This window comes from Pagrus major, chromosome 2 (assembly GCF_040436345.1).
Source record: "Pagrus major chromosome 2, Pma_NU_1.0".
Taxonomy (NCBI): Eukaryota; Metazoa; Chordata; class Actinopteri; order Spariformes; family Sparidae; genus Pagrus; species Pagrus major.
Genome location: NC_133216.1, coordinates 6,658,932 through 6,678,381, shown reverse-complemented (window position 1 = coordinate 6,678,381; position 19,450 = coordinate 6,658,932). Strand labels below are relative to the sequence as shown.

The window sequence follows — 19,450 nt, the reverse complement described above, 5'->3', positions numbered from 1 at the left end:
CTCCTGCACATGTTAAACTGGTTGCAGGATAAGGTGAGGCTTCAAGTGTAGGCATTTCAAACAGGCACATTTAGGTCTGGACCTAATGAAAAAACCTGCAGCATATGGTCCATGCATGAAGTGCAATTCATTATCCAGCTCTCCCTTATCATCTGCTCTTTTCCACTTACGCATTTTTACCTCCACCATGGAGGTTATGTTTTCCTCTACGTCCGTTTGTTGGTATGTTGGTTGGTTTGTCAGCATTATTACACAAAAGCTACAGAACAGATTTCCATGAAACTTGAACTTGAACTTTTGGTGGGGATCTGGATAAAGAGACAGATCCACAAATTCGTTCTCACTTTCTTTAACATTGCAAGATTTCTAGACATTTTTGTTAATTTCTCAGGGAGTAATGCATGAATCCTAATGCAAAAAAATGAGGCTTATTCAGGTGGCTGGTATCTATGAGTGAGTACAATTCAATGCAGATCCAAATAAAAGTCTAGATGTAGTGGATTTCAGTATGTTTTATTTGATATTGGATTAGGCTTGATTGGATTCAAGGGGACTGTTGGTCCTTGGCGGAGATATGCACTCCACTGAAAGCAATTCTAATTAGTTTCATTAAATGGTCCTTGATGTAGATGCTGATATGTTTTTAAGTCTTTTTTTTTTCTAATTAAGTCAAATTGAGTTTTAGAGACCCTGCAGAAGTAGTAGGGTGGTAACAATGACACCACAGAACATGATGAATAGAGTGCTATAAACTACACATTAGGTACCGCAGGATGAACATAGTGTGGGTGGAGGACCAGTTAAAAAGCTAACCTCAGCCCCAGTAGGTTCTTATGCAAGCACAGTTACACACACTGTTGTAGATGGTGATGCCCCACCTCACACAGCTGAGTCAAGAAAGGCAGATGTGGGAAAACACTGCCTTCAAAATAAAGTGTCAGCATGGAGGGGGATTTGAGCTGTAAAATGGGAATCATACACTTTCCAGGTGAAAGTATATTCAAGGTTTAAAAAGGTAAATAGAGAAGTCTGTTTGTTATCCATGAATTAAATTGGATAGAAAACTGCAGCTACACTGGAGTCTGTGTTTCTCATCTGGACACATTCCAACACTGATGTCATGGCAGGTGTTTTCCATCAGCTGGGAAAACCAAAAGTCATGGTGACTTAACTCATTCGGCGGTGGCAAGGAGTGAAAGCTGCTTAGAAGGAGTCATGCAGCATTTATTGATTGGTAACCTTCATGAATTATTTGAATTATGTAATGTAGCCTGATGTTTTCCCACTGGTGCCGTCCTCGGGTCAACATTTGCCTTTCTGCCCCATTGATAAGAATGTAAGAGCCACAAATTTGTCTCATTTTTATTATGATTTTTATTAGTATGATATTTATTAAACAGATAAGATGACTTAGCTGCCACTGTGATTAATATTATTATGCTCATGAATTTAGTCATGTTTATATATTTTTTATAGTATTTATAGGAGAAGTATACATTATACATTTCATTTATATGGGTTTTTATTTTCATTTGAATCTGTCTTTACTTAATCAGATTTACATATCTAAATAGAAAATGCACATTTACAGATTATTTCTCCTGACTTTTGATGAGGTGAATCCACTGAAAACATTTTTTAAGCTAACATTGTGAAATAAAATATAAATCAATAAATACATAAACATTGAAAAGCAGTTTTAGATCAGAGATTTTTATTAGTAAAATATTTTAAATATTTGTTAAGCAGTATTTGATGTAGGCAGTTGACGTTCTTGTCCCTCTGTCTATGCCCCCTACTGGCAAAGAAGCCCTAGGTGCCTAGATCCAGTCTAGTGTACGATTGCTGTGTTCATATGATAAAGTAACCTACTTACAGTATCCTATGTGGTTCTAATGTATAATTGTAAAAGATAATTTTGAAGCCTACAAAACTGAGTTTTATTTTGAAAGTCTTCAGCAGAAGTAGTATTTTTAAACCTGACTGAATTGACAGCAGCTGAGAGAGCCAAATGCGCGTAAAAGTTGTCCACTCCTCCCTCTCGTCCATGAGGCTGATTTGGCTCCAGATATAAACACAGTGCTCCTCTCTGTCCGCGCTGCGCTCCTCACTCTCCTCACAACCAGCAGGCAGTTTGCTCCAAGAGGCCGAAAAACAGAAAAAAAGAGCAGGAGGCGACGATCTCTGGCACATTCCCCAGGATGGAGGTAACATCATGAGACTAAGTCGTAGTTTTCTGTTGCAGCCTGTACTTTTTAGGCCACTTGAGCAGATGTTTTTGACATTTAATGCGGTGTTGTGGAGACATGCGTGGTTGAAATTAAAACATTACATCATGTGAGCTCAGGGAGAGACTTTATAGTAGTTGTAATGGTCTGTGTGTTATTACTGTGATATTTCTGGAGGGACTTGGTAATGTCTGTGCGGACATTTAAAAAATAATGATGTTGCATTTGTATCCTATGAAGTAGATGTGTTGGCTACTCATTACTATAAAAGTACTTAATGATCTCTACAGTATTTAGCTCTTAACTTTGGTATGATATCTGATATATTACTAAAAATCACTTATGATAAACAATATATATTATATATTATATTATGTGTATTATATAATGGACCAGATGCACGTGAAAGGATGACTGTACAACTCTTTCCTGAGGGTTCACACACACACACACACACACACACACACACACACACACACACACACACACACGCACACACACCTCAACATGTTGATTCACCAAATTCAGCAGGATTTTGCCTCTGGTACCTCTTTGACTCAGTATTTTTGAGCTTCAGGCCGATATGATTTTAAAGTAGATTGTGGTAACGACTTCATAACAAGCAACCGCAGAGTGAGAGGAAGGAAATGTAGCTGACAGAACATCTGTCATGAGCCACAGTTTGTGCGCTCTGATAAAATGCGTTGAGTAAAAACAATAGTCTATTTTCTTTTCACTGTAAGCCTGCGCTTTGCTTTTAAGTCTGAATTCTCTGATTATCAACAATTTCTCCAGCTTTTTCTCTTCTCAAAGGCTAACTAGCCCTTACACACTTTCGCGGAAGCTAAAAAAAGAAACAGCTTCTTTCTTTGCCCATCCAAGTCCTTCCACACATGTTTTTCCTGCAGGGCTTGCTCGCAGGTTTGTGGCCTCCTCCCTGCAAAACAAGCAGACTTTTAACATAATTCTCAAGTATTTAATGTCATGTGGCGAATAGGAAGAGAAACACCCATTTTTTCCCCACGGCACGCGAGGGAGCACATTAGTAATCTACCGCAGAACTACTCTCATATACTTATACCACTCAACCATAGTACTTAGACATGCTTTAGGCCAGTTCATCTTGGACTTAAGAACTTATTCTGCTGTCTCTGTTTTGGACTGCCACCAAATCTGGAAATGATAAATGAATGGTTAAAAAAAGGGATTTTCTTGGGTAAACATTTTTTTCTGGTCCCCAATAGTAACAATTTCAGTACTAGCTGATCACTGAGATGGTGAAAGCAAGTTCAGCTATTATTGAGGAGTTCAGCTTCTGAATGAAACCTCACAAACCAAATGGGCTCAGTTTTCAGTAGAAGCTATTAGTCAAGTCATTTAGAGGCTGATGACAATTAGCAGCGGTGCAATTTAATTTTAAACAGATGCTTACTTGCTGCTTCTTAAATAGCTGATCTTGATAAACAACTACTTAACTAAGACACTAGAATCAAAAAATGTTTCAGACATCTGCCATCTGTCAGTGGTCTTGTGCAAAGTCATTCTGGTCTGCACCCATTGATGACAGCCAAGCAATGCTTATATTGAGTTTTGTCACAACAACACAATAACTACAGCGATTTTTGAGCTGGTTGTGCAATTTAGTGTAGCCACTGTTGACAATATAATTTATGTTTTGCTTTAGATTTATGATTTGTCTCTTCCTGTTTGCTTAGAAATTTTTCCCAGTAAACAATCTGACACCTGAAATGAATTTAAGCTAAATGGATCAGTTCTCCCAGATGTTCGCTGTCTGGAATAGTGTCGCTTTCCACAGCCGCTCCCTGAGTTGCTATTTTAGTGTGCTGCAATTTGCCTAAAGCACCTGTAAACAAGTGTTAAACTAGCCTGTAAAGTCAGTCTCGCGCTCACTGTCATTTAAAGCGTTTCAGCTTTGATGACGTCACATATTTGAACACATATTCATTGCTTAAATGCCGCTGTGTGTTTCCATCTTTAAGAAAGAGCTCTTCATGTTCGCAAACATTGATTTACATCAGCTGCCTCCAGTGAGCCTGAAGGGGAGATTAACGCATGGAAATTCTCAAGTTTTGTGTTTCCCATGTTGGAACGAGAAGCTATGAAGTACACAAACTGGAAATTTTATGTGTGTGTGTGTGTGTGCGTGTGTATGTGTGCATGCACCTGAGGATTTGTACTGTGTGTGTGTTGGGCTAAGGGGTGGAGGTGGTGGTTTTCCTTTGATGGAAAAACAACACCACAGCTAGAGGAGTGAGTATTTGGGATTGCCTTGCCAACCATATGGTCTGCAGATTTATTATGTAATCCATAGTAAAGTTAAGAGACCAATAACACTGGCACTCAGTCTGTAACAGCCAGACGTTCGCTAATGAGTTAGTTTTTCCCCCTCTCCTTTACAACATTATGTCATTAAAATAGTGTCACATTATTATTATTATTATTATTATTATTATTATTATGAACGCATACTTCTCCCCCTGTTACTTATTAGGTTACTGGTTACTCTGCAGATTCAGAGTATTCAGTGTTGATGGGCTCATGACATGTAACCAGTCAGATAGTGTTGTGGACGGGACATTGAGTGGTGACTACAGACAGAGAGAGGCGGTTGTATCAGAGCCAAAGTGATATATTTTTTGAATTCATTTATTTAATCAGAACAGGACAAATGTATCCAATAATCAGACACCTCTACTACTTATCCTCTGACTACTACTTGTGTCATGGCAACAAAAGACTGCGACTGTAGCATCCTTTCAAGCATTGTGTGATTATGACACAGACTAAAAGCATCTGCTGGTATTATGTTCAGAGCTTGTCAGAACTGGACATTATCAGTGACAGATGCAGTCTGAAGTGTTTGCTGTACATTAAGCTGTATGTGTGTCAGTGCGGGATGAATGGTTCAGTCCGAACATTAAACAGACACCTAACTGACCGTGAAGCTTAGAGGAATGTAAAGCATCAGCTTTTGAAAGCCTACGAAACTCTAGCCTGTTCTGCAAGTCACGGTGAAGTTATGGTTGGATTCCTGTTCAGGTCTTGCTACACAGTGGAGTGTATGCAAAAAGTGTAAATGCTTCCTGATTTCACAGCTTGTTCAAATGATTAAGTCCTGTGATTAAAGGGCTTCTGAGCCATGATAAGACAAGCTGGATGAAGAGCACATAGTGATGATAGGATAAACCACCAGCATCTCATGTGACTTTGAATTAGATTCCACTGATGCTTACTGTTGTGTTTTTTCAATAACATCCTACAAACCACATCAGCTTTCTCTGATACTTAACTGTCTTATGAAACCAGAAGTCTTCAGTGACAAAAGTGTTGTCATTGCAAAATCAGCCGGAAAAAAGAAGCAAACAGCAGGAAGTGCATCATTTTTGCAGAATCTACATATTTTCACTGTAGTTACTGCAATTTGTCTTCACTGTTTCGCAACATATTTAGTTTCCCCAGGGATAACATTGACAGTGTGAAAACTAGAACTAGTTTTGGGCAAAATTAACTGTTGCCATGTGCGTTAGGTTACACTTATCATAAATGTAACTTAAACTTCAAGTGGAGTTTTGTCTAGAAATGCTTTGATTAGCTGGTCCAATATAGTTTATCCCATGTTCTATCAGCACCCAGACGAGGATGCAAATGCACAGTAAGAGTGAAGAAAGAGTGAAGTGATGTTAATCTCTGGTGCATACCAACGTTTACCAGCTGTGATGTGTCCCAAAAGGTGCAATGCACCAATAAAAGATGAGGGGAAGAAGAACTGTGGTTGATGTGAAAAATACTTGCAAATGTTTTACAGTGTGGGAAATGAGTTTGACATGTGGACCTGAAGGATACGCACAAATTTTGAATGTCAAGAAAACGTTTTATATGACCTAATGACAACTCAAACCACAGCACTGTTTACATTGAAAGTAGTGATTGTATCAGAGGGAACATTTTCTTACAGAAGAGATATTTGCTTGGATAATCAGCAGCTCACTGTTTTTGGAGAGTGAGCACAAACTTAACAACTCAATCATTTAAATTGTTTGCAGAAGATGTGTGATTGCCTCAAGTTAACCATAATCTTTTTGTCATGTGGGAATGTTTTACTCTCTAGTTTGTTGCTTTATTTAAATCTCTACATCTCATTCTCTTAATTGTGTGCAAGCCTGGCTCGTTTAAGGATATTTGCACCTTTACGACCAATCAAATGGTTCATAAAGCTTCACAATTCCGTAGCTGCTTTTCAGTTTTAGAGTGGTTGTTGTTCTTTTCTTAAGCAATGTCATTATTTGCCACCCTGAAAATAAAGATAACGTGTGTTTTTCTCTGAGTTCTACTATCAGTGATGAGGTTGTCAGGCTCTGCCCTTCTGAGTCTCAGTCTGAAGCTGTGTGTGGGGCAGAGAGATAGCCGGGGTGGGAACTACAGAAACGATAGAGAGGAGGACACTGTAATCCATAGAAGAAAAACACACATGCTGAAGTTATGTCATGGATGGTTGCATGGATACTCTATCTAGAGAGCAATCCACACTGCACAACCTCTTTCCCAGTTTCCAAGTTTTTTTGAGATCTGTCAGAACCACCTTGAAGCAGGACATGATATTGTCATCAAAGCTGGCTGCCTTAGTTGGCTTTACACTGTGTCTGACATCTGCAGATTGTCAAATATGTTGAATTTAGTCAGTATACAAACGTAAGACACATGCAGATGGGTTTTGAGAACAGTGAGCAGGCAGAGGACGTGGAAACATCATCATGACTTTATAACTTACTTCCAAGTCTCCCTGTTGAAAAGTTAACCCATTCTGCCTGCACCTGAACCATCCTTTTCTGCATCTGGCGCCCCACCATGCTCTTTAGTTCCTTTTTTGGCAGAAAGGAGTGCAAACACAATAAGTGCTTCAAGCTGCTTGTCCTATACAAGTGCCATTTTTTCAAAGTCACGTTAGTATTATTACTTAAGGCAGCTAGATTATGAATAATTCTGATTCACTAATCTGTGCTTGATCATTTAAAGCAACATTTTGTAACTTTTTTTTTACCCTAAAATAACAGCTTCAGAATGATTTTGATGGTAGTGTATCTTGTAATAGGGTGAATGGTGTCTCTGTCTGAGCCACTCTGCCCCCTGTCACTATGTAACTTCAGTGAGAGGGTAGGATCACAGTGTAGCATACGTGCTTACTTAAGTTTTCAACAGATAACATTGTTTTGACGTAATGAGTTTTGTTTGTAGTTATCACCTTCATTACGTCTGACAAATTGTTACAGACCTGGGATTTGTACTGATGACAGTGGTGTTGCACACAGAAACTGTGGGGAGTGCCAAATAGCACAAAATGCCAATTTCTACAAAATGTTGCTTTAATGTGTGCACTATTACATTGACAATTTAAGGAAAAACTGGGGGAAATATTGAGATTTTAGGGTGTCATACCTAATTTGAAGACATCTGCACGATGCAAGTTTGAGCATGTTATCAAGCCATTAATCTTTTGGAGGGACCAGGTGTACGATAGATGTGAAAAATCTAATTAAACTCAGTATCACATAAGAGACAACTGAGACAAGTCCAAAGTAGGGATGGGACAATAAAGCAATTTATTGCAGATCACGATTAAAAACACTCACAGTAAGTTGATGATATTGTGAATCACAATTCTGTTGGACAGAGTAAACATGAAGTGAAATTTTCATATAGTCCCATGCCTTAACCACAGTGTCATCTGCATCAAACTTCGTAACTCATCATTATTAATTATATATAATCCACAAAATACCCAATAACTTAAAAGATATCAATGTAACATTTTTTGGGAAAAAAAGTCTAAAAAATGACTAGACCTTTGTAATACATTTTGTTGAGGTTTGTACTTATATACTATATCCTAAATGTTTCCAACAATGTTCAAACCCAGAGAAAACGGTTATTTTTAATTTGGTCGCCTTCCGGGACAAAGTCAAGAGAGTGAGGAAGGAAGATGGTGAGCAAATGTAATGTGAATAAAACTTTAAAACACTGGGACCTGTGAACCTTTCTGCCTGAGACAGATAGATAGATTTTCATCTGCAGTTGCAGTTGTTTAACAACTCCCATGATCCCACGCTACTTACATCGTTTGTTTTGATTGAGAGACACTAAGCAGCAGAAGTTACATACTGTGCTTTTGAGATATTAAATTTATTAACTGTACAGTACTTAGTCACTTTCCGCCACTGAATCTATTCAGGCACTTCATCAAACCCCCTGTGTGAAGCATTTGACCTGCGACATATGTTGCCCCCCATTCCCATAATGGAATAAAATATTTCTAAAGTATGCATGTCCCACATCTGCCATGGATGCCAAACCCTGTGACGCTGGATCCCTGGTAGAACTAAACAACATCGTAGTTAAGGAAGGTGCCGCTCTTCACTGAATGAAATCATCCCACGTCTGTGCTGCTCAGCCTCTGCGTTAACTAGCTGATCTACCATCCAGATGGTTTTTGTCTTTGTGATTGGTGGATCAGAGTGGATGAGAATACCAGAACACCACGTAAAATCCCTGACAGATGCTTGCATCCAAGTTTTCTTGCTTAGGCTCAAACATTTGGAGGAAGCGCTGTCTGTGGTGGGATGTTTACATTTTTTGATATCTTTTCTCACTCATCATTTACTCTCCATTTTAACAACGCCTTCTCATTGCACAACAGTTCAGATTATTTTAAGCAGGCCACTCTGGTTATCATATTGAAATATCACAGTGCATTCCATGAACAGGCCTGGCTCTGTCATCTGTTCTCATACCGTCATAATTTGCCTGTCAAATTACAGTTAAATAAAAGTCATCAAAGGCATCAAAAAGGTCTGGGCTTGTTTGTTGTTGCATTACGAAAAAGAGATATTTCGGTCGTGTTCTCTTTCTTGATTAATACTTTATCAGCAGTTTTCTGTTCTCAGGTCACCTGGATTTATTTTCTTTCTCTCTGGATGCTTATTGTTGTATTTAATAGTAGTTTCTCCACCCTACAGTACTGGTCTGTGTCTACAGTGCCTCCCATTTCCATTGAGACAGAGGCAGCAATGACTCTTGGATGAGTGTGTCTGTTTACCTCATTGCTCCAATTGAAGGCCTACTTCCACACATATAACGCATGTGAAAACACCCAAACACGGTGCCAGTGAGGGCAGTGGAAAAGTGAGATATTCAGATGAGGTCTGGTCCAAAAACACATCATGTTTTCCTGGAAAGGCAGCAAGCGAGAAGGTGCCTGTCTGCTCTCTCACCACTTAACAAGTGTAGGCAGCAGAGGGGATCTGCTCACTGTGGTGGTTTTCCCCGTGCAGAACATGCTGACTTGTGAAAACAAAGTCTGCACACTCAAACTGAAGCCATTACGCTTGGAGGGCTTATTGAACAAGATCTTGCCGAACAGCTGTGCTTTGGTGTGCTTTATTTATCTTCACTTTCACAGATTTGCACTGTGTGGGGCTCACCAGTGAGAGCTTATGAGGATTGAGAATGAACGCATTCCTAGAGAAGGGTTAAAGATCCTGAGCCAGACATCATCTTCATCAGCTCCATGGTAGATTACATGGCCTGTTGCTCTCTGACCGCCGCTCTTATATCAGGCAGATATGGGAGGATTTACTGAGACTAATATCATGTGCTTTTTCTCTCCTGCCTCTGGAAATTGAAATCACAGGAATGGACAAAAGCAGGCTTTGTCAGATCTGTTTCTCTCTGTGTTCTGTTTCCACATCTGCTGGTCATACAGTAAACCTCGTGTCTCTGTCCTCAGCCTGGAAATTAAGGCGCTGGTCGGGATTAACCTTTACTTATCCAAACACAGCTCACTGAGGACGCACACACTTTTCATGCAACACTCTGCTTCACATTTATACAGAAAACCACAGAGGGTGTTTCAGGTGTGGTCCTGTGCACTGTGTCAGCTCTATTAGGGGCCATTATGTTTTTAGCAACACTCGCTTTAATTACATCTCTAAAGAGTAGCATTCACGGGCGATATGGTGATAGATACCATAAGATGATAGAGACTTGTCAGTAACACTTTATTTGACGGGGTGTACATAACACTGACGTGACATTATCCATCATAACCTTGACTTTAGACTTGAACACGAAGGAGTCTTTATGAATGTTTAAGACTGTTGTCCTTAAGTGTCATTTGGTCAGTTATGTAACTTGTAATGTAAAGCTGACATTGACAAGATTTCTTTGTTATGATAACCTGACATTAACCAAGACAACATAACCATAAGTTATACAATATGTCTATACATAAGTCATAAACACAGTCATAGCAGACATAATTATCAAACTTAAAAGAACAATTGTCATGAAACTGTCGTGGGCTTGGTTTTAACATTGGCTGTCATGAGACTATTATAATTGTGTCATTCATCAAGGTGATTTTACTAACCACTAGCTGCTACTAAAATAGCGGACGACACCTAGTTGTTTTCAGAGGTGGCACAAGTACACACATTCTTTACTCGAGTAGAAGTACAGATAATTGTGTAATAAAACACTCTTGGAAAAGTAGAAGTACTGATTCAACTTCTTTACTCAAGCATAAGTAAAAAAGTACAGACTCTGAAATGTACTTGAAGTATAGAGGTAAAAAGTATCCCTCTGAAGGATATTTCTACTGGCCATTTCTGGGCAAAGCTAACTGAACTTCACGTCATATAAATATAATTTAAAGTCTTAAAGGTAGAATCAGTGGGATTTGTCCAAGCTATTTGTAAAGGCACTAGTTGATTGTTGAGGCTCATTCCCAGGAAGACAAATACCGACATTTTGGATGGTAAAGCGTCCTGTGCACAGCAACAAATTGAGAAAGTGAGAAAACCCAGGCAGATGACTGTACTTTTACTTTGTTACTTCCCACCTCTGTTTATCTTGGTTAGCCGTGGAGCTAGCACTAGTATTTGCTGACTCAGCCCTGGAATGCCAAGAGCCAAACCCAGCAAGAAAACCACCTTGGTACTGTCGTCAAACTAACCGCTGTCAGCGTCAGACACTGTGTTCATTCCTGGTGTCGTGTGGAGCCTGTAGAGCTAGTTTTGTCACAATCTAGTTGGATTATTGCAATATGATACAATTACTTTGGTATAATCAACTGGTAACAGTGACTACAGACTGCAGGCTGCTCATGGCACCTTGTGAACAGAGGCTCCATGAGTTTTTATTGAGGGAAAACAACCTAAGAAAGGATTTGTTTGAAGGCATTGACACTGTAGTGATCTGTGCTGCATATGAAGTGTTTTCTGAGAATTTAACTACACCATGTTTTCCCAACTGGCCTGGGGATTCAAACTAGCAAATGATTTCATTTATGTTGTCATAAGGTCTTATTGTGCAACTTAAAGGAACTGTTCTCCTGTATGCCAGTTTTTTCAGAAGAAATAATTGACTTTTCATGCTATTAACTAATGGAAAAGCTCCAGATTTTTCAAAATACACATTTTTTAATAAAGACGCCACCAAGTCTCTACTGTATGTGTAAGTGTAAAGTAAGCAACATCTAAAGGAGTTTCCGGGGGAGTTCAGAAATAGCTTGTAAGGCTCGTTTCTGGAAAAACCTCAATCACATGGGTAAGGCACTGCTTTAAGTAGCTCTTTTTTTCATCGCTTCCTTGTTTAGACATGCTCAATCGCTCTGTATGCTAGATCACAGTATGTTTCAGATGTGGTCTAACATATCCAGGGACAGTCTCTCTTAGGAGCTGAGGGGTTACAGAGCAGAGCTCTGATCCAGGCTGCCTACACAGCTTTGGGGCTTTTTCCCAGGCCTAGAGCCCCAGAAATAGTTTGCCTGCTCTCTCCTGCAGTGAACCAAAGTTTCCCACTCTTCCACAGAGCTTGGGGTCCCAGCTGAGTTAACCATGTGCAGTACTGATAACCAACTGAAGGCCTTGGCTTGGCTTTGCTCACTGAAATAACATGACTCTTTTGTTATCTGAATGAAATAGTGAAATCATTTGAGTCCGTTTGCTATGATACTTTAAATTTACTTTCAACAGGCAAATTAGCAAAATAAGACTTCGTTCAAGATTAGTATTCCTTTTTATATTATATATTTTGCTTAAGGCTGATGACAGTGCCTCAGAGGAAGGTTCTCTAAACAGATAAAAAGCTTATAACAAAATATGTATTCTCAAACGTGGAAGTTTTAATGCTTGTAATACATTCCTATGACATTTTTGCTTTAAACATGAATGAAACCACATTTATCACCATATATACTGTCCTCGAGGTAAATGTAGTTGAAGTCAGGGAGGTATTTGCATTGAGTCCGGCGTTATATTCTGTCTACATGAAGGAGCTCATTAAAGATAAGAGCTCGCTATGAAAGGACGTGTAGAAGGATGTTAATGGATCTGAAATGACTTCTTTTAAAACTAGAAAGTTGTTAAATAATTAATTCTGCTGAAGCTTTTTAAATCTTCATTCAGCTCTGACATTTTTTGTTAGTCACTGTAGCAAGTAACTGATTTTTTCTAAAATAATCAGAATATGTTAAATATTATCTTTGTTGCACATGACCAAAGTGTTATGTAGAAATATATGTAGAAATTAGATGTTTTTACTCGGAAATGACTTCAAAACTATTAAACCATGTGTCAGGAATAGAGGTAACTTACTGGAAAAAACAAAGAAAGGATTGATTGCATGTTTAAAGATTCCTCCTGTGTGTCATTTAAATAAAGTTAGACAATAAAAAAATTAAACTTTGATTTTCTCCACCCAAAACATCTGAGCAGCAATTTAATCAAACAAAGCCCTGCTTCCTCTGCCAGCGCTGTTGTGACTAGAGCTGTTGCTCTCTCTGAAGGAGGCATTTGTTTCCGAAGGACAGGAAAGAGTTAAACAATTAGAGGTTACAAAATAATGGTGTGGAGGGTGGGTGGTCCCTGATGATTACTATTTATCGCGGATGAGAAAAGAGAACTCAGGAAAAGGGCTGGGATGTGGATTAGGACACGGAGGCGGCGCGGAGAAGCGTTAAGAGAGGCACTGCGGGGCCAACTGATGCTGTAATACGTTTGGGTGGAGGGAGCAAGGTGGTGAGGTCATGTTGAGAACAAGGGGGAAAAGGAAAATAAAGCTTGTGATTAAAGTGTGGAATGTGTGTGTCTGTGAAGCTTGGGAGATTCGTGTTTCCATGGCTCAAACTGTGCAGAGAGGGAGGGAACAGAGAAGTGCACACACCCAGGAAATGTGACAGAACTGGCAGCTGTGAGGAGAGGCATGAGCTTTTTAGTGGTCAATAAAAGTAGGATGGAAATGAGATGTAGTATTACAGCTAGAAAGAGAAAGGGAGGAGTACCACAAGCAGTGACTGTACAATGAAAATAATTAAAAGGCGACATGACGCATGACAATCTGCTAGCAGAACTCATGTTGTAAACAAACATCTCGACCCATTCATAGTCCAAATACTTGGCACAAAAATGACTAGAACCTGGAAAGCAAAGTGTGTTGTTTTCAAGGCTTACATTCGTGCACATTCCAGCCTGCAGCCATCAGCCAACTTATCACTTAGGCCACAGATATGTGGAGTGAGTTAATGGTCATCAAAGGGCAGCGTGGAGGAGGGAAGTTTAGCAATCAGCTTGGGACTAGTGGGAGAGACTGAAAGTAAAGGGGCCAAGAACTGATAACAGTGTGAGGCTGCAAGGACAGGTCCCTCCTGTCACAGGCTGCAGCGTGATGTTGAACAGCTGTGGAGAGGGGGGCTCACTTCCGGTCTTCTAACCCTCGAAATACGTTCTGTATCAGGAGAGATGAGTTCCTCCAAGGACGGCACTGAACAACACACTGGTGAAGTCGTTTTTTAGTTTGCACACTCACTCTCCCTGCTGTGTTTCTCAACCCGTCTACAAGGAAGTGAAATGTGTTCTTTATCTTAGAACATCTCCTGGCTCAGCTGCAAAATAGCTCTCAGCAGATGCCATGCTTAATGAGAATGCATTGTTCTTTTAGCTTGCCTTGCTCAGCAAGTCACTGCCCTAAATATCATTCAGTTGTTGTGCTTCATCTAAGAGGGAAAAGAGATGTCATGTGAACAACTTGACATTCATTAAAACTGACATTCAGTTTCAAAGTTTTACATTTACAGGTGTAAAAACTAACAAATTACCAGTTTTGACAAAGGTTCCAAGTTAGTAACAGATTTATGTAAAATCATTTTGCAACTAACAATTATTTTTAATCTGCTTCAGTAAAACGTTTTAAAAAATTGTGAAAAATACTCATCACAGTTTGCCAGAGCCCAAAGTGATGTCTTCAAATTGCTTCTTTCATCCAACCGACCATCCAAAATCCAAAGACTCTTAATATACTATTATAGATGACATAGAAAAGCAACAAATCCTTATATTTAAGAAGCTGGAATTAGCACATTTGCTTGTCATTAGAAAATGACTGAAACAATGAATCGATTATCAAAATAGTCCTAGCTCAACCTTGGCAGTACATTCATCTTATCACAGCTTTTTTCTAAGAATGCTATCTATTATCTCATCATCTAAACAAAGAGTTCAAGGTGGCGATGTCATAGTGCACGCTCAGCATGCAAGTACAAAAGTAAGGATGTTAAAGAACATGCTAACTTTGCATCTGTGTGCATGTGTTCGTTAACTGAGCTCTAATCTTTGATGTCTGTTTTGTCAGATAATTCAATACTTGATGATAAATAAATCATCCTCCATCAGTGCATTAACATCTTATAACCCAGCACAGGCACAGGTTATGATAGTGCTCAGCTGAAGCTGTATTTCCCAAGAGTACCACTCTGAATGTATGCACTTTAGCAGTTTGTATAAAGGAAGTGAAAAAGCAAAGTCATGCAAAGAATCTTTCAAATTAAGAGGTAGTAACTGATCTCTTCTTATATATCACATATACTGTCTTAAGCAGTGATGCCATCAACTCATGAGAGGCATTACAGAATTTTAGATTGTGACAAACAAAATATAAAGACTGTTGATAACAAAGTATTTGTCAGCTGTTTCATTTAATATCTTTCTTTTCCAGGAGGATTCTCCATCCAAGCCATCTGTGGCTGAGCTGGCTGGAAGGTTCAAAGGTCACATTCTACCAATGCCCACCTCAAATGATGAGGTATTTTATTTATATCTTATATGTTAGAGTATCCTTACAAAATTATGCAAAACCAAATGAGGTACTTGCTTGTGATCACAGACCTTTTTCTTTGTAGCTGCCATTTCGAAGACGACCTCCGTGTTCCCTAAAGTTGAAAAATCAAAAAGAGGATAATGAAAACTCGGACGTAAGTAGATTTGTTCCGTGACTAACCAATGTGCTACACATCTGTCTTTGTGATATACAAAGGAGGTCTTCGACCAGGGAACAGACTGGGATTTGTTTAGGCCTACTGAACATCATTGCAACATCGCAATATCAACACAGTAGATAGTGTACTGTGTAAAATAGAAATAGTGTCTATTTGGCTGTTGCCAAATAGACACTATTTCTATTTTTACCTTGTGCCTACAACACTGGGAAAGTTGTGTTTGAGATGCTTTTTTTTTCAGCTAACCGACCAAACAAACTGCACTATTTGCATTATGCTAAAAATGTCAGTGTTAAATTTCCTTGTTTCAAAGTGGAGGTTGTGATGATTATGTGAAGTTGTCTTTTCATGAACTCCGCCCTGACTTTGTTCTTTTGCAGAAAAGTATCGTCTCCCCAAATCCCTTCAAAATCAAGATGAAGAACTCGCCCATCATTGAGAAACTTCAGGTAGATGCACCTCCCAACACTTAAAGGTTTTGTGGAGGAAATGGGAAACAAATACCAGCCTCACCAATGATGCGCTGTTGGAGGATGTAGTCAGGGTTAGGTCATGTTACTTTGAAATGCAGTTAGTTACTGAATGCAAATGACATGGACATTTTGTGATTAGTAACATAATCCATTAGATTACAAAACAATTTAAATTAATCTGAATACTTTTGGAACACAAACATTACCACAGTACTATGGCCCTAAACATCTCAAACCTTTTCAATACAAATAATGAATTTTGCATATCCAGCATTTACAATTGGTCGAATCACTTTAGAACCAGCACTGGCACAAAGTACAGTTGTACTGTGTGTATTCCACATGTCATGTGCTGTTTCCCTTGAGTAACTTTTTGTTGCTGCTCTTTTTGAATCGGAGGTCACATGGAGGGCTTTGCTCTTGTAGCACAGGAGGAGCACTCAAAATGTTCATCTTCTATTTTCAGTGTAAATAAAAAGGAATAAAAACTCCACTATCATCGTCAAAACACACAAACAGTAGTTAAGTCACGAATAACAAAACTGGCAACTTGGCAACCTGAAAGCAGCAATTTACTTCAAAAGATAGTAGAACGTGTCCAGTATATTCATACAAAAAAAAAAAAAAAGTTTCATTACAGTTCAATGAATGCTCGTCAATGTAACTAGAATCTAATTATACAAATGTAATCTGGACTGACTGTAGTTACTTTTTTTGTATTCTGAGCATGCCATTCAAATTGCATGTGTTACTACCCAAAACTGGATGAAGTATACAGGCAGAAGTTGTCAGGAGTTTTTTTTAAAGTGAGGAGGCTGTGAGATATTTGAAGCATTACTGCCACCCACTGTTCAGTTGACACTGGTGCCTGAGCTGCTTGTATGCTGAGAAAAAGGGGAAGGACTTGTCCCTGATGCTACAATCGGCTCAGATTAATGAGCTAAGTGGATAATGGGCCACACAGCCTCTGGTAAGGCTTTAACGCCACACCATCGTTCATTTAGTTAGCAGTTCACACGGTGGGCAGCCATGGGACAAAAGGGCTGCCGCTTCTCCCTCTTCCTCTTCTCCCCGGTGCAGGTAGGGTACCATCCTCTAAACTTGAGCAGTGGTCGGGGGACAAACTTGTCTTTTATGTACTTTAGATCTGAATGAGTGAATACAGCAGATGTTGTTTTTGTCTCTTAAAAGGTAATGTCAGGATGTACTGCCAGCAGGTGTTCATTCAAAGCAGGAAGATGGCATGTGCCAGGAGATTAGTGTCCAATGTGTTCACCTGTATAATACTTATAATATTCTTTAAATGCTATTTTTCAAACAAGATACACATTTTAAGTTATAATAAACCATGCTGTGTGACTAGATATACTATCAGTTCTTAGTTTTTAGTCATTATTTTAAAAGCTGTTATTAAAATAGGTTTTTAAATTACACGCCCATGATTAAAGTAGCATGACAATGTTTAATCTTTCCTTCACTAATTTATTATATTTCCTAATAGACTGACTGTTATGTTGAATTAGCCTGGCTCCCTCTCTGAAACAATCCGTTTTTACTCTCATTTTAACTTTGTTGTATATTATTGCTGAACATTGCTGTTTAAATAAATACAGTCCATTGTTTTACAGTAAATTTTTCATGAGAAGACAATGTACTGAAGAGATTATAGTGTTCAGGCTTCAGGATCTTCCTTCCCCCCTGCAGGCAAATCTTGCTCTGTCACCCACTGCTCTGCTGCCTTCACCCAAGAGTCCCGAGGTGAAGCTTCAGCCGGCACCCTTGTCCCCCACCACACCCAGCAGCCCGTTGAGCCCCACGCTGCAGCCCTCGCATCAGTCCAGTGAAGAGGAGGATGGCGTCAGCTTCAGCAACCCTCCTGAGGGCACACCACTGCCGAGCTTCAACAAGGTAAACATATGGAATGCTGCACATTAGCATGACAATCTCAAGGACAAATAGATCTAAGCTATTTCAGAGTTAGACTAGTTTTGTGATCATGTTGATGAGTGTGACTTTCAGAGTGACACAGTCTCCCTTTAATCATTGTTTTTGCACAAGTTCTGAGTCATTCAATGATAAGCATGAGCTGCTGTCACATTGAAGTGTTTCTCACGCTATTCGCTGAGTGAGCTGTGACGTCAGAGCCGGGCACATGGTCCCCGTCCCCGTTGACGTGTTTTCTCAGTGGGTGTTCTGCATCTTCTCCTTAAGCAGGCCTTGGATAAGCTGCAGCAAGATGCCCCTGTAGTGCATGAGAGCTGCTGCAAGGGGGATTGAAGATGTAATCCCCTTAGCCTAGTTAGAGTCTCTAGGTACCATTTTGTGCAGTGCTCTCACGCATATGCTAATTAAACTTGGACAGTTACCAAAAATCATTCTGACAAACAGATTAACTGATACTGAATATAGATTCTTTGCAGTTGCCTTGAATTTTTTAAATGTTTAAAAACATGATCTAAATTCTCTGCTGGTTCTCACCGAAACAGACTCGTGCACGGCTTTCATTCAAGAGGCGCCCGCCCACGAGACAGCATAGGAGGTCAGCTGGAGAGGAGGCTCTGTCCCCATGTGAACTGTACAGCCCAAAAGAAAATGGGGACACAGACCAGGTTTTGGACAGCCCAGCAGAGGATGCCGAATATGGACAGAAAGAAGCTGAAGGGAAGGACAGGGACTGTGAAAACACAGAGGATGACGTGTTTAAGTGTGACCAAGACAAAAGGAGAGATCCAGAGGAGGACCAGGAAGCAGAACAACCCCACAGTTCAGAGACTGCCAAGCAGATAGAGGGTGATGCTGAGACAGAAGAGGGGCAGGAGGAGATGGGTCAGGGGGAACACAAAGGAAGAAATGAGCTGTGAATGTTTGTGTAAGAAAAATAATATACATATGAATAAGTTATTCTATGCTTTTGTTCAGAAAACTCTTTGAAAAATACTCAGTCCCTCTGCTGCCATCTCCTGGCCATCGATAGAACAGGTCTATAAACACTGGAGGGTCATGAGAAGCAGCTGTTCTCTACACATGGACACAAGCGTCACAGTTGATACTGTCTCCATTATCAGGCAGAGGACATTTGTGTCATGTTGTACTGAGTCTGCGTGACCAGACTCCTCTTTTTATGACAAATACGATTATTTTTTTCTTTTCTGAGATTTGGCACAAGTCAAAGACATTGTTAAGAGTGCACTTCCATGTCAGAAGTCTCCATCACATGCACAGGACTTTGGAAATACTGAATACTGGGCTGGCAAAAGCAAAAATATATTAGAAATATATTATTAGATTCACGTAGCAGATATATAATGTTCTGACATCATAACAAATCACTTTAGGTTGAAATTTATGTAAATTGCTTATTTAGTTTTCTTTGGGTATATGTTTGTCTACTGCTCTGCTTGTCT

At 39.5% G+C, this 19,450-nt stretch overlaps 1 protein-coding gene across 1 annotated transcript; it reads left to right on the top strand.

The window, feature by feature from the left end:
* The first annotated feature begins 2,107 nt into the window (after positions 1 to 2,107).
* Positions 2,108 to 18,947, top strand: LOC141016530 (capZ-interacting protein). Its single transcript, XM_073490941.1, has 6 exons — positions 2,108 to 2,207; positions 15,294 to 15,380; positions 15,478 to 15,549; positions 15,954 to 16,022; positions 17,751 to 17,954; positions 18,533 to 18,947. Exons 1-6 carry the CDS (start codon positions 2,202 to 2,204, stop codon positions 18,905 to 18,907), a joined length of 813 nt encoding a protein of 270 aa, XP_073347042.1. The 5' UTR covers positions 2,108 to 2,201; the 3' UTR covers positions 18,908 to 18,947.
* The last annotated feature ends 503 nt before the right edge of the window (positions 18,948 to 19,450 follow it).